Source organism: Silurus meridionalis, chromosome 19 (assembly GCF_014805685.1).
Source record: "Silurus meridionalis isolate SWU-2019-XX chromosome 19, ASM1480568v1, whole genome shotgun sequence".
Taxonomy (NCBI): domain Eukaryota; kingdom Metazoa; phylum Chordata; class Actinopteri; order Siluriformes; family Siluridae; genus Silurus; species Silurus meridionalis.
Genome location: NC_060902.1, coordinates 1,630,612 through 1,644,448, shown reverse-complemented (window position 1 = coordinate 1,644,448; position 13,837 = coordinate 1,630,612). Strand labels below are relative to the sequence as shown.

The 13,837-nt window shown below is 42.9% G+C and overlaps 2 protein-coding genes across 5 annotated transcripts; one reads left to right on the top strand and one right to left on the bottom strand.

Moving 5' to 3' along the window:
- The first annotated feature begins 245 nt into the window (after nucleotides 1-245).
- Nucleotides 246-10,770, top strand: slc45a1 (solute carrier family 45 member 1). 3 transcript variants are annotated; one of them, XM_046875531.1, is made up of 10 exons: nucleotides 246-412; nucleotides 2,081-2,527; nucleotides 2,786-2,878; nucleotides 3,134-3,358; nucleotides 4,455-5,353; nucleotides 6,016-6,169; nucleotides 6,241-6,417; nucleotides 6,499-6,704; nucleotides 7,795-7,917; nucleotides 9,973-10,770. In XM_046875531.1, the coding sequence occupies exons 2-10, from the start codon at nucleotides 2,101-2,103 to the stop codon at nucleotides 10,174-10,176; spliced, it is 2,508 nt and encodes an 835-aa protein (XP_046731487.1). In that variant the 5' UTR covers nucleotides 246-412; nucleotides 2,081-2,100; the 3' UTR covers nucleotides 10,177-10,770. The 3 variants fall into 3 exon arrangements, with proteins under 3 accessions (XP_046731487.1, XP_046731489.1, XP_046731488.1); XM_046875533.1 differs by having other exon boundaries at nucleotides 7,795-8,020; nucleotides 9,973-10,153; XM_046875532.1 differs by lacking the exon at nucleotides 9,973-10,770 and having other exon boundaries at nucleotides 7,795-8,794.
- si:ch211-222l21.1 (prothymosin alpha) lies at nucleotides 10,606-13,566 on the bottom strand. 2 transcript variants are annotated; one of them, XM_046875536.1, is made up of 5 exons: nucleotides 13,338-13,566; nucleotides 12,265-12,357; nucleotides 11,789-11,843; nucleotides 11,613-11,704; nucleotides 10,606-11,515 (listed from the first exon to the last, which is right to left on the bottom strand). In XM_046875536.1, the coding sequence occupies exons 1-5, from the start codon at nucleotides 13,392-13,394 to the stop codon at nucleotides 11,435-11,437; spliced, it is 378 nt and encodes a 125-aa protein (XP_046731492.1). In that variant the 5' UTR covers nucleotides 13,395-13,566; the 3' UTR covers nucleotides 10,606-11,434. The 2 variants fall into 2 exon arrangements, with proteins under 2 accessions (XP_046731492.1, XP_046731491.1); XM_046875535.1 differs by having other exon boundaries at nucleotides 11,613-11,707; nucleotides 13,338-13,565.
- Nucleotides 13,567-13,837: the final 271 nt, after the last annotated feature.

Here is a 13,837-nt window from a genome sequence, read left to right as displayed (position 1 = left end):
TAGTGAAGTAAAATACTGATACCAGAAAAATCTACTTAAGTACAGTATGTAAGTATTTGTACATTGTTACTTCAAGTCTCTGAAAATAGTATGTAAGTAGAGAAAGACAGATAGATGGCGCAATTCTCTTGAACTGAAAGTAATACAGTCTGGTGCTGATGCTGCAGCTTTGGGTGGGCGGAGTCTAAATGTGGCGTTATGACCAAGACGGGAATAACCAGGAAATAGAGGTGGGGAGAGGAAGAGAGGGAGAGAGAGAGAGAGAGAGAGAGAGAGAGAGAGAGAGAGAGAGAGAGAGAGATGCTTAGAGCAATGCCTGCACCAAAGATAACACAAAGGAAAAAGACCTAGAAGAAATGAAGATGCTTATGCGCTCAGATCAGCTGAGGAAATGAACAGAAAGCCTGAGAAGGTAATGGGTTTCTAATGCTTTTGTCTTTCTTTGTCCTGACAATGAAGAATGCAATTCATCCTATTGTCTATCACCTTCAGACTCGAGTCACCTTTATTAGGAACGGTTATTTTGATCAGATCTTTTTTTAATGGAAATCTACATTTAATTCAAAAACCCTCCTGCAATGCGGTAATGACCTGGATGTTCTTATATCCGTGAATCCCATCTAAAAATGATCATAATCATTAACAGGAGTTTAATTACAGAGCCTCAGGAGTGTGGAAATAAAAGAAAAACGCCCTGAGTGTGTTTTTGTGTGTTTGTGTGTGTTTGTGTGTGTGTGTGTGTGTGTGTGTGTGTGTGTGTGTGAGCTTGATATTCTGGTGTGGAGAACAGAGTAAGCACGTGCAGTGCACGCACCCCGCTCAGCCTGCGCATTGGCTGCAGTGATGCGCGCTCCCGATCAACAACCATCTCCTATTGAGTTCCTCCTTCTTTCTGGGGCCCTTTGGCTGATTTCAGTGCATCTCAGTTTATTTCAAACCCTTCACACTGACAGTGGTGTTTCACTGTTTCACTCTGCCTTCTTGAAGTCATTCCCCCCAACATTTGCTTGTTTTGCCGGTTATTCAGCTCGATGTCACCATCTGCGCACTCATGCGGTGAAAAAGTGCACAGTAGGCATGTCCCAATAAACCAGTTATCTGATCATAGATATAGAAACAGATAGTCTTGGTTTTGTCTTGTTTCTGTTTGGTAGCTATTTTCACAGATTCGTTGGCCTATTATGAGCAAATCTGTTGAAACATCTGGAACATTCTTTTGTCTAGTTGGTCTGCAGATGATCCATGCCAAAACTGATTGTTGATGATGAATGTACATCATTTAGATTTATCTGAGCAGTTGAAGGTGTTGGGCTTTGCTCAGTGATCCAGCAGTGCCAGCTTGGTAGTGGTGTGATTCAATCATATGACCGACATCTTAACCACTTCCCCGATTGTACAAGGAGTAACAAATATTTTCAGAATAAATCCAAGATGATTGAAAAGTTGGGACATACACCTGAATTTTAGATGTTGTTTTGTATTCAGGTCAGCATACTTTAAGGACTTGTAAGGAAGAAGAACATCAGACAGTCATGAAGCCACTGGGCTTTTGGAGCATTTTCCTGAAGATAGTTATTATGCTTTGTGTCGATAGATGTATGGCTGAGATGCACCTTCACAACCTTTTTTTTTTTTTTTTGCCATTTTACAGCATGTTAAAGGGGGAAAGTTTTAAATATCAAACTTCCTCTGATACCTTTCGTTCAGGTGTTAAGATGATGTGGGGCAAATTTTGTGAGGATTGGAAATGGCCGTGAGGATTTTTATAATGTTATTGTAATTATTAACCAGTAGGTGGCATTGTCACAGAAGTTCTTTTATCAGGACCATGACCTGAAGGTGTCTCTTTAGTTTGATGTCAGCATGCAAAGTCGTTTCCTGTTTGACTGATTTGCTGTCAAAACGTACTGAAATGAAAAGTATTGAAATTATGTTTTTTTTTTTGACAAAATTCCAGAGGGCAGAAAATCTAATTAGGCAGAAATTGATGTTAAAGGGTGCTTTGAACCCGAATTGACCCAGGTACAGATGGCTTTAAAGATTTTAGACACACGATTTATATCTTATGACTTTTTGATAGTGTGTGCAGAACTCCAGAGCATGATGTCCTCTCCTGGAATGGGCACGCCCAGCGACCCTCTCCTAACCAGCCCAGGGAGAGATGGCTTCGGGGCGGCCCAAGGTGACACATGGAGACCGACTCTTCCCAAAACCTGCAGCTTCCCGATGTCCACCACACGTCACCTCAGCCATCGGGCCAACAGCTTCCAGAGGCATCCGAAACGGCGGAAGCTCATCCGCCCGTCTCCACCCCCTCCGCCCAACACACCTTGCCCTCTGGAGCAGCTGGACTTCAGCGATCTGCCTCCACGACGCACTTTTTCTGAGCTCCTCTTCAACGGTTGCATCCTATTCGGCATCGAGTTCAGCTACGCCATGGAGACGGCCTACGTTACCCCTTTGCTCCTTCAGATGGGTCTGCCAGATCAGTTCTACAGCCTTGTCTGGTTTATCAGCCCCATATTAGGTACCTCATGGAGAATATGGATACTCTGGGGGGTTTTTTGTACCTAGAATCCTATTTAATAGTAAAATTATAAAATTTTAATAATAAAATGTTTTATATAATAGTACTTTTTTATGCTCAATTTATTAATTCATGTAAAAACTAACCTTTGTCAATGGATGTTTTATAAAATGAGACCAGTATTAAAAAAAAAAAAACATGAGACCATCTGGGTCAGTAAAGTAGAACATCACCTTCTCTTTTTCTGTTCATCCTCAGGGTTCCTGCTTCAGCCGATCCTCGGAGCGTGGAGTGACCGGTGTACGTCACGTTTTGGCCGCCGGAGACCTTTTATCTTTGCTTTGTCCATCGGTAAGCGTTGTAACATCACCTAACAATACAGAGTCCTATTGAGAAAGCTGTGCATTAGTGGACTGTTGTGGTGTTAAAGAATGTTGGGAGGGGAACATCCACGTGTGCTCTGGGTCCCTAATGCTGGTCCTGAAGATCCTAACATTCTGCAGATGTTCACGTTAGAGCAGGAATGTTTAGTACCGGGGGTATTAAGTGTGAAAAGAAACAAGATGCTATTTAGACTTATGGATAATTCACTCTCCGTGTGTCCAGGTGCTCTACTCGGCCTGACGCTGGTGCTAAATGGGCGGGACATTGGATCCGCGCTGGCAGACACTGCTGTCATTCACAAGTGGGGCATTGTGCTGACCGTGTGCGGAGTGGTTCTGATGGACTTCAGTGCTGACTCGGCGGATAATCCCAGTCACGCCTACATGATGGACGTGTGCAGTCCGGAGGACCAAGACAGAGGCCTCAACATCCATGCACTCTTGGCAGGTCAGAGATCAGTTCTTATGAGCAGATTATATCAGTGAATTTGCTGCAAAATATATCATATATATTTTTGTACTGTTCCGCCATGGAAAGGTTTGTAATGTTTAATTTCTAGACATTTAAAGGCATATACAAGGTGGTATCAAAAGGTTTTCAAGCTAGTTTTGTAACGCACAGTCACAGGGTGCACAAACCTTTATAAGTCAGTGTGCCAAAAGACATCTTCCTGTGTACATTGGGAGTCGTGCAACTGCTGCTATTCTGACCACGTGCTTTACCACGTTTGCTATTCTGACCACGTGCCCACCCTGTCACCGAGCTCTCCTCACATGTGAGATTCACAACGTGATCCCACTTCCACACCCACCCGACTCGCCAGATTTGGCTCCTGCAGACTTCACCCTCTTCCCGAAGATGGAGGTCCAGCATGAATTGCAGAGGGGTGCTTCTTCAAAAAGAGGACACGATCCAGAATTGGCAGGTGTGCTGGGAGCACAGTATTGCTGTGCAATGAGACTATTTCAAAGGTGAAAGTGTGTAAACATAGATCAATAAAGTACTTTCTTGTAAACAGAGCCTCTCGAAACGTTTTGATACCAACTTGTAATTCCTACAAAAATGCTTTTATAGAATTGCCTGGTACAGATGTTCACTGGTTTGTTTTTTTTTTTTTTCAAATCCAGGCTTCTTTACATTTTATAGACCCAGAAATGATAAAGAACAGATATCCCCCCCTTTTTTCCAAAAGGAACCCATTATAAATATGTAGTGTTATAAATATGAATGTGAAGTCTCTGGGTTACTGATCAGAAGTCCCAGTATCGCCAAGCTGCCACTCTTGGGGCACTTAAGCAAGGCGATTTACCCTCTGTGCTCCAAGGGTGCTGTATAATGGCTGACCCTGCCCTCTGACCCCAGTTTCTTAACATGCAAAGAAAGAATTTCACTCTGCTGTAAGGTACATGTGACAAGTATAAAGCACCTTTCTGTTGAAGGATTATTCATTGTCAATGCAGTTCACATCACAGATAGAAGGGGGCTCGAAAACTACAAACTTCATGCTTACTACTGTGCAAATCATTGACGTTAATCTTCGCAGGTCTGGGTGGTGGTTTCGGCTACATCGTGGGTGGGGTGAACTGGGACCACACCGCGTTCGGCAAGTCAATGGGAGGTCAGCTCCGAGTCATCTACCTGTTCACCAGCATTACCCTTGTAATCGCTACAGCTCTCACACTCACTAGCATCCCAGAGCGTCCTCTCCTGCCATCTCAAAAAAGGAGTACGAAACATTTGAAGAGCCCCGTCCTGGCTCTACCACCGTCTCCTCCTCCAGCTGCTGGGGCCCTGCAGGAAGAGGAAGAGGAGGAGGACGGTCTGTTTGGCTACCAGTTCTCTGGCCGTAGGTATCCGGATAGTTTGGGACACTCGTGTAGTGCCAACGCGAGGCTCTGTGCAGGTCTCACCAGCCCCATTTCCCCTCTCAGCCCACTGACACCCAAATACGGCAGCTTTATCAGCCGGGAAAACACTCTGACGGACATTAACGAGTTTGCATCGTCCTTGGGGACATCGTACATAGATAGCGTGCTGATTGACTGTTACACTGGACAACAAATGCCCCAACCGTTAAAACCCGAGACCATGACTCCATGCCTTCCTATGGGAGAAACTCCTCCCGCTCAGGTGTCACAGCTGGCTGTGGCACCGTCTCCAGCTGCCAACTCTCAGGAAAGGGAATTATCTCAACCGAATGGAGAGCTGCAGGAAGCGGAAAGATTAGGGGCTACTGAAGTTCAAGCCAGTGAATGTTTGGAGTTGAATGAAGCCTCTGAGCTCAGCGAGCCTCTGCAGGATGGTGGCGGATTAAAACTAGGAAGCAGCGCCTCAGGGATCCTAAAACGCCCCCAGAGCCTGGCCTTGCTGGATGAGCCGCTGACTGGCCCCAGCAACGGCTTGGAGAATGGGCGGAGACGCACTGTTACCTTCAGCCAACAGGTAAGTCTGTAGTGTTTTTAATAACACATGATGAGAAATGCTGAAAAGAGGTTTACTGTAGAAAGGTTTTGTCAAAAAAGTGAATGCCAGATCATCCATGCACACCAAGACAGTTACTTCTGTTCAGCATTCAGATGTCCCATACAGGGTGTCCTCGCAATGTTTACCATTTCTATAGTACTGAATTTATGGAATGTATTATTTTGAAACGTAAAAAGCTTCAGGGCAGAGGACTTCATGCTTTGTGGGCTTGCATACCATGGGGCCAGATTATTATTAATCCAGATTAACACACTGCATATAATTTCTCAATTTACTCTTTATTTAAAAAAGTCTATGTAAACTTAACGCAATGAGTTTATTAACTATAAAACAATTTTGGTGAGCGTTCTCAATAGCGCACCTATCCTATAATGTCTTAATTACTATGTGACTGACAGAAACTTGCGCCTTCTTCTGGTTGGAGAATAGATTTTTCAGCGATCAGACTGGCATGGTTCTGCTGGCAGTTTTTAATGAATCTCACACAAATCTCCCAGAAGAGTGGTGGTTATTATGACAGGAGATGGAGACTAAATGCTGCATTTTTTTACTTTTCTATCTTACACGATATACACCAGTATGATGCCCTTTAGTACTGTAAATATACTTATCCTCTTCAGGTTGCAAACATTCTCCTAAATGGGGTACAGTATGACAGCAAGCTCAGTGACAACACAGAGGTAATAGACACTCAGATGTCTCTGAAGTTGCTCTGCATCGCCATCTACAGGATGCCCCCGTCCCTGCGCAGCCTGTGCACCAACCACTTCCTGGGTAAGTCAATGCAGTGAACCATTCAGCCAGGGTTCATGGAGACTCTTATCAAATTTATGTGTGGTCTTCAGGTTGGCTGTCCTTTGAGGGCATGCTGCTCTTCTACACTGACTTCATGGGCGAGGTGGTGTTTGGGGGCGACCCCAAAGCGCTGCCGGATACCAAGGCGTACCAGCGCTACAACGCCGGGGTCAGCATGGGCTGCTGGGGCATGTGCATCTATGCCTTTAGTGCTGCTTTTTACTCAGGTAAGTCCTCAGAGCACCAACACGGTGAATTCCACCCCCTTTGTCTTTTCATTTATCTGGGACTGTATTTGTGTTCCACAGCCATCCTGGAGAAGCTGGAGGAACGCTTCTCTTTGCGCTCTCTGTATTTCTTTGCCTACCTGGCGTTCGGCTTGGGCACGGGTCTGGCCACTCTCACCACCAACCTGTATGTGGTGCTGTCTCTGTGCGTCACCTACGGGGTCATGTTCTCCTCGCTCTGCACGCTGCCTTACTCGCTGCTATGTGAATATTACCAGACCCCGCAGGTAAGGGCGTTTTTGTGTACAGCCAAAAGTATGTGCACCCCTGATCTTCATGCCCATTTGCCAAAATATTCTTTATTCGCAGAATATTACTACTTTAATCTCGACTTCATTCTCAAAATATTACCACTTTAATCTCGACTTTATTTTGAAAATATTACTACTTTAATCTCGACCTAATTCTCAAAATATTATTACTTTAATCTTGACTTTATTTAAAAAATATTACTACTTTAATCTTGACCTAATTCTCAAAATATTACTACTTTAATCTCGACTTCCTTCTCAAAATATTACTACTTTAATCTCAACCTAATTCTCAAAATATTACTCCTTTAATCTTGACTTTATTCTCAAAATATTACTACTTTAATCTTGACCTAATTCTCAAAATATTACTACTTTAATCTCGACTATTTAAAAAATATTACTAGTTTAATCTCGACTTTATTTTAAAAATATTACTACTTTAATCTCGACTTCATTCTCACAATATTTTAACTTTATTTTTGTCATTTTTTATTTGTATGTTTTTATTTACCATGGCACTAAAATGCCATTGTAGACTTGTGTCACAAACAAAGTCATATAAAAAGATCCGCAATCCCGAATTCGTTTCTCGATGCAATTGGAATTCAAAAAAAGCAAAAAAACTAAACGAGACTCTGCCTTCTTATTCAGTGTGACCAATGAGCACGTGTTCGTACCACATGACCTCATGGAGGGCAAGATATAAAATGCAGAAGCCCATTTTCATGGCACTTAACTTGCTTTTTGTGGACATCCAGGCATTAATCTGTAATGAGCCTCATCCTGCACTTGCTCTTCCTGTTGGAGATGAAATCGGAGTTTTAATGAGTACTGATTTGTTGTGTTGTTGAAGCTGAGTGAATATTGTGTTATTTCTAGTGGGAAACAAACAGTATTGTCTTACAGATGTTGAAATAGTCAATTTAGAACAAATAGAACAAAATCTTATAATCCACATTCCTTAATTTTATAAAATATCAGTTGAATTACATAAAGACTATTTGGTAGAGGACCTTCTCAGTACTCCTACCAATTACCTGTGTGGGTGTGTGTGTACTCGTAGTTCTGCGGCTCCACAGAGGACGGCACCAGAAGAGGCATGGGGGTGGACATCTCCCTTCTCAGCTGCCAGTACTTCCTGGCCCAGATCCTGGTCTCCGTGGCGATGGGACCTCTGACCTCGCTGGTGGGCGGGGCTCAGGGTGTGATGTACTTTGCGAGCCTCATGTCATTTGTGGGCTGCATGTACTCCTCGCTGTGTGTGGTGTACCAGCTGCCACCTCCGGAGGGTGAGCGCTCGCAGAGTGAGAGCCAACCACTACTGGTGCACATATAAATTCACAAAACACACACGCTCATAGACGCCTGGATCACATACACACATGCACATGAATTTTTTACGCAGCACCGATCGCTCGTCATGTCTTTTTTTTTTTTCACTAAAGGCATGTTTGATTCCCTTTTTATACATTAAGTGTGTTTACATGCACAATAATCTGATCTAAATATGATTTTTTTGCATTTGTGTTCAGATTTCGGAAAATTGGACTGCGATTTTGTGTATCAGATCCTATCGCGTTGTTCCGCAAGTACACACGCACTATTCATCTGATCTGTGTGTGTACGTGTAACCGGGTTTCTTATTTACGCCTGTAGATCACAAATACTAACCAAAGGGTGTGTTGCAGATGATTTTACAAAGAACAACTCTGAATTATGTGCAGCTGTGAAATGTGTCCAATATACTCTATGAGGACAAAAGTATTGGGACACCTGACACCTCACCTCCATGAGAACCTGACATTCCCAACACCTGCACAAGAGTGGAAGATATTATAACATCAAACAGGGACCAAATGTGGAACAGGATGTTAAAACACATTTTATACTCAAGTGTCCACATACTTTTGTCGATATAACATGCACAATTTGCTCATTATGAACTTCTCAGTCTTTGAAGGCATTTGATCTGAAAAGATGTCAGTAGATCAAATGTAGTTAATTTTTAAAGCCGCTTTCGAAACCACTGCAAAATAATCATACGAATAAATGCCTAAAACAAAGACCGAAGATGATGCACTCAATCAGCTCCTCCTATGGTGCCTTTAAAAGTGTTTTAATATCAGATTACTTTACACATGTAAACATACTTATTGTACAGTTTCATATTAGAAAAAGAAAAAAAACAATCCTAAACACACATCCACATACGTCACAGATTTCATTAGCCTGCCTTTCCTCTCACAAGCCCCTGAATTCACCTGAAACATTGTGAACTTCACAGATATGTGAGAGTTTCCTGGCAGAAAAGGTTCTAAATCCAGAAAAGTTGAATAAAACGGAGGATAAAACAGAAACGACTCTCACATATCGAGATGCGGTGACGCGCTCGGTGTGTGTGACCATGACGATGATGCATATGTGCATGGGATTCAGCACTGAGGCCTGATCCTACATTCACGTGAGCAGGTAACGTCATTTCGGGTTTAGTACCAGCTTTTCGTTTACGCTCAGTCGACAATAATCCCTGATAAGCGTTATAGTTATTCTTAATACAGTACGTTCACGTCTATTGGTAGGTCGTATACGGAAGATAAAACAACGTTATTGGTTCAAACTTTGAACAGGACTGGGAATGTCGCGAATGGGGAATTGAAAAAACGTCGGACCACACGTGCACGATTATCAGTTAAAAGTATCATTCGAGCGAAACTTTTATATTTGGTGCTTTTTTCCGCGTCAAATTATCAATTTGCATTCATTCGTTGCCGAAATTGTGGCTTGCCTCTGCTCGCTTGGGTGAATGTAGAGTTACTTCAGGCCTATTTCTGCAAGACAGCAACAGAGAATGTGAAATGGACAGTTTTGTACTTTCCATAAAGTAGCATTACGTTTAGTGTATTTAATAAGCAAAAAAAAAAAAACAAACAAAAAAACCCCACCTTCGTTCATGTGCATGCTTTCGAGACTCGACATGACATTGTACGCAGACGGATGCAAAGATTCAGAACCATAAACCATGGATTTATAGAAAATGTGCTTTCTACACAGCTGAGCGGTGTTTAAGTTGACTGCATGCGCTCATTGGAAACATCCTCAGAACTCTCTGGGATGGTCACAAACATGTCACGCCACCCTACGTTTTTTTTTTGTTGTTTTTTTAAACACACTCTTCCGCCTGCTCTGCCGTGTGATCTGGCGTGATGGTTGTAATGATGACAGTGGTTCTTGTCATTATCAGGCAGAGCGGATGTTGAGACTGGAGTGTGAGCGACTACAGCTCAGCTGTAACGGAGAAGCAGCCACTACAGAAGAGACGATCAAGCCATATCTACTGTCTTTACTTCTCTTTCTTTTTGAGTTTGGCACCCAGGCAACAGATCAGGAAGACACATTAGGAACTAAAAGTGAACTCTTATGCGACTTTTTTTTTTTTATGATGTAACTCCTTCACGCGCCACTAAGGGGCAGACTCGCTGCTTTTTCAGTGAAAAACACAAAATGTCGAACTGTTTTGCGATTTTTTTTTCTTTCCTTTTTGGATTTCCAGCGCGCTTAGCTTTTGGCAGGGGGGGAACCCATACTCTGAATATGTAAATAAAGCTCAACATTCCCTGTAATCGTTTTTACCTAAGCATGCTTAATTTTTTTTTTTTTTTTTACAAAGATGAGCAATAGCAAGCCAGGAACCAGGTAAGCGCTTGAATTATATATTTTCTGCTCTAGATTGAAAACTTGACCTAGTCCTGGATGGGAAAATAAATCGATTACGTGTTCATACTGGAAACGGAAGTCAAGTTTTATCATGTACAGTAAGTGAGATTAAACTAAGAAAAACCTTCAGGCAGGAAATGAACAGAAAATACAACATGGGTTTAAAAAGACGAGTGATTTTTTTTATTTATACGCCTGAACCAGAATATACAAAGCAGTGGTCAAATGCAACAAAAAAAAAAATCCAGAAAAATAAAAAATAAAACACCAGTGCCGGCATGTTGACCGTTTCCCATCCTGCACTGCCCATTTAAAAAAAACAAAATCAAACTGTACACAAAGACTTGAAAAAGTACAAACCTCCTGGAATGCATATGAAACAAAAGACCAAAAACATTAAGGTTTAAGAGGGGTTAATTAACATAAGCTAACCAGAAAAAGGACAAAAGTCTTCGACTCTTGCGCAGTGAGGAGACCCATTCATGGACGCCATCTGCTGCGGTGTGTTGACAGATAAGCCAAAGCAAGGGATTAACTACTAGCAGCAGAAAACAACTAGGATTTTGTTGTCCATTAGCCCCTGCTTAAAACTTTCATCTTTGGTCTTAAGTGGATCTGAATTATATGATCACCCATATAAACATCAGAACATGAAGGGAAAAATGGGGGTACGTTATATACGGCAACGTGTACGTTATTTTTTTTTTTTTTTAAGTATGCTCTGCTGGTCAAAAAAACACAGTAGAAGATGTGCTTGCACATTTTAAACTTGTGCATAAAAAAATTATCTTGAATATTTAATAACAGGACCCTAACGTTGTTCCTACACCAATAAATAACATCATACAAAAAGGAGGGAGAAAAAAAAAAAAATAGGTGGTGGGGGGTGTCATGATGTTACAGGCTTCAGTGTAATTGAATAAGGGCAGAATGAAAATATACACAGAAGCACAAAATCTACTAGGTCTGATTGACCGAACAGATTAGCTCTAGGCTTTTGCTTCAGCCTCAGCAGCTTCTGTGGACTCGCCGTTCTCCTCTGTCTTCTGTTTCTTTGTTTCGGCTGACTCCTAAAGGCACAAAAGATTTAGACAATGGATACCAAGACCGGTCATAATGAAGCTGGGGTGTTATTTTTACCAAAATAGTTTTTTTTTTTAAACCCACCTCCTCCTCTGCAGGACGTTTCACTGCCTGCCCATCTGCTTCCTCTTCAGCAGGCTTCTCCTCCTCCTCCTCCTCACCCTCCCCCTCTGCAGCTGCTTCACAACGCAATTTTCACGTTAATTACTGAGCGACATCGCACACCGTAATACTGACTCACTGGGCGGTAAATGACTTACGTTCTTTGGCTGCTTTGTCCTCTTTGTCGGTTTCTTCGTGAGATGCACCGTTAGTCTGTCAGAGAAGTTTTTTTTTTCTATTACAGTCATTTATAAAGTATGAGAAAAACAAAAACTCAGATACAAGGGTGTTTTTTTAAAGCCTCTCACTCTGAGTCATTGTAACATTATCAAGTACATGAGTTACTGTGTTGTGGGAGGTCCACCAATAACATTCCACAGACACAGAGCCTTCTTGCCGCTCTGATAAACAGGCACGCTGCCAATGCTAATACCGTGTCTGACTGCGCTACATCTGTGGAAGTTCACAAACCTAAACAAAGAGCACAACCTGCACAGCACCAGGGCAGAAGAAGGACCTGCTGTGAGTCGCCCGACACCTGCACCATGAGCTGTAACTCACTGACAAAAGCCTCACAGGGCCTTGCTGGAGGCCCCCCATACACACACACCCCTCCCCTCCCTCTCTTACATACCTCTGTGCCATTAGCAGGTGCCTCTCCATTGCCGTTCTCCTTCTTCTCCTCCTCCTGCACCTCCTCCACAACTTCTTTCTTCTCCTTCAGATCCTACACACGTAACACAGATAGAAAACGGGTTACAAAGTCGTGAAAACATCAGTAGTAGGAAGTAGGTTCCTCTGTTTCGCGGGGCACCTTTGCAATTCCGCTTTCTGGCGTTCGTTCCACCTAAGAGTCTGAGTGGAAGTTTATTGTTTTCCGCCCACGAGAAGCAGCAGCGTCACAAACAGTCGCTTTTGCAAAAAACAAAGAAATACCCGAGCTAATCATCAACGTAAAGACAACGAACATGTATTATATTCAATTTAACAAAAACAAAATAATTTAAAAGTCCACCTCTTGACCCCCCAAACACACACACACACACACACCCTCCCCGCGAACACGACCGTTTGGTACCATCCATCCAATCGCGTCAAGCCAAACTCCGAACGCAGCTCGGTCTCTCTCTCGCGCGCCAAGAGCGGCGCGTGCCCGATTCCCAGACAAAGGGCAGCGCGTGGCCATGAGAATCAATGCATGCTCGGCGCGCGAGCGCACGGCATACTGTATTTAGAAAATTAAAGAGAGCGGGAAAAAAAAGAGCTCGCGACCTTATTTTCAAATCGCGAAAAAAATCCGTTAGAACCTTTTTTTTTTTTTACCTCAGACCCTCTGAAATCCAAAATAAAAAAATGGTGACCATTTAAGGCCAAAATTTTTAATTAAAAACCCGGGAAAAAAATAAACGTTTTTTTACTAATAGGTCTGTCAGCAAATACACTGAAAGCGGTTAATGTTTATGGATGAATAAGTGCCTCCATTTTACACAGGTTTACACGAAAGCCATCAGCGCGTAAGCTAACAGCACCAAGCGCTCCGCTGATGGGGTTCTCAGGTACCCGTGATGAAACTAGCCTTCCTACAACGCGACCCACCTCAGAACCTAAAACAGGTGTTTTCACACCTAACTGACTCGAATTCAGTTCACCTGACTGAAAAGTTAATTTTTTTTGGTCATCTTCCCCCTACAAACACATTAAACTTACCTTTGCGGTCACCTCTGCGGTGGTGGTGGTGGTCGTATCTACAGCGGTGTCGGCCATGTTTTGTTGAGGGGGGAAAAGAACTTAAAAAAATACTTATGTTTTAAAAAAAGAAATAGTGTTTTCTTTTCCCTCGTGTTAGAGAGCTGAGAGAGGAGGCGGTGAGACGCGAGGAGGAAGAGTGAATCAAAACCGCGTCGACCTGAGAGAACTGAAAGGAGCGAGCTAACCGCTGCGGAATCTGATTGGACGGCCAATGCCTCGCGCTTTCTGATTGGCCGGGCAGAATTCAGCGCGGCGGTTTCGCCTACTCCTATAGGACGGACGCGCGTCGCTCAGCGATGAAGCCTGCCTCCAAGCTCCGCCTACTTAAGAAATAAAAAAAAAAAACCCGGCTCTCCGCGCTTCTATTGGCGAAACATTATAACAAAATCGCGCCACATGGAGTTCACACACAGACAATAAAGATTCGGTTTTTAACACTTCTAATTTTCATTGTTGAC

What these genes read in the sequence shown, in the direction of transcription:
- slc45a1 (XM_046875531.1), top strand. Translation starts at nt 2,101, where the DNA reads ATGATGTCCTCTCCTGGAATGGGCACGCCCAGCGACCCTCTCCTAACC. An exon ending in TATCTTTGCTTTGTCCATCG is followed by an intron (nt 2,879 to 3,133) that starts GTAAGCGTTGTA and finishes CCGTGTGTCCAG; the next exon opens with GTGCTCTACTCGGCCTGACG. An exon ending in CTGTTACCTTCAGCCAACAG is followed by an intron (nt 5,354 to 6,015) that starts GTAAGTCTGTAG and finishes TATCCTCTTCAG; the next exon opens with GTTGCAAACATTCTCCTAAA.
- si:ch211-222l21.1 (XM_046875535.1), bottom strand. Translation starts at nt 13,394, where the DNA reads ATGGCCGACACCGCTGTAGATACGACCACCACCACCACCGCAGAGGTG. An exon ending in CACCTGCTAATGGCACAGAG is followed by an intron (nt 11,844 to 12,264) that starts GTATGTAAGAGA and finishes CTTCTCTGACAG; the next exon opens with ACTAACGGTGCATCTCACGA. An exon ending in AACGTCCTGCAGAGGAGGAG is followed by an intron (nt 11,516 to 11,612) that starts GTGGGTTTAAAA and finishes TTGTGCCTTTAG; the next exon opens with GAGTCAGCCGAAACAAAGAA.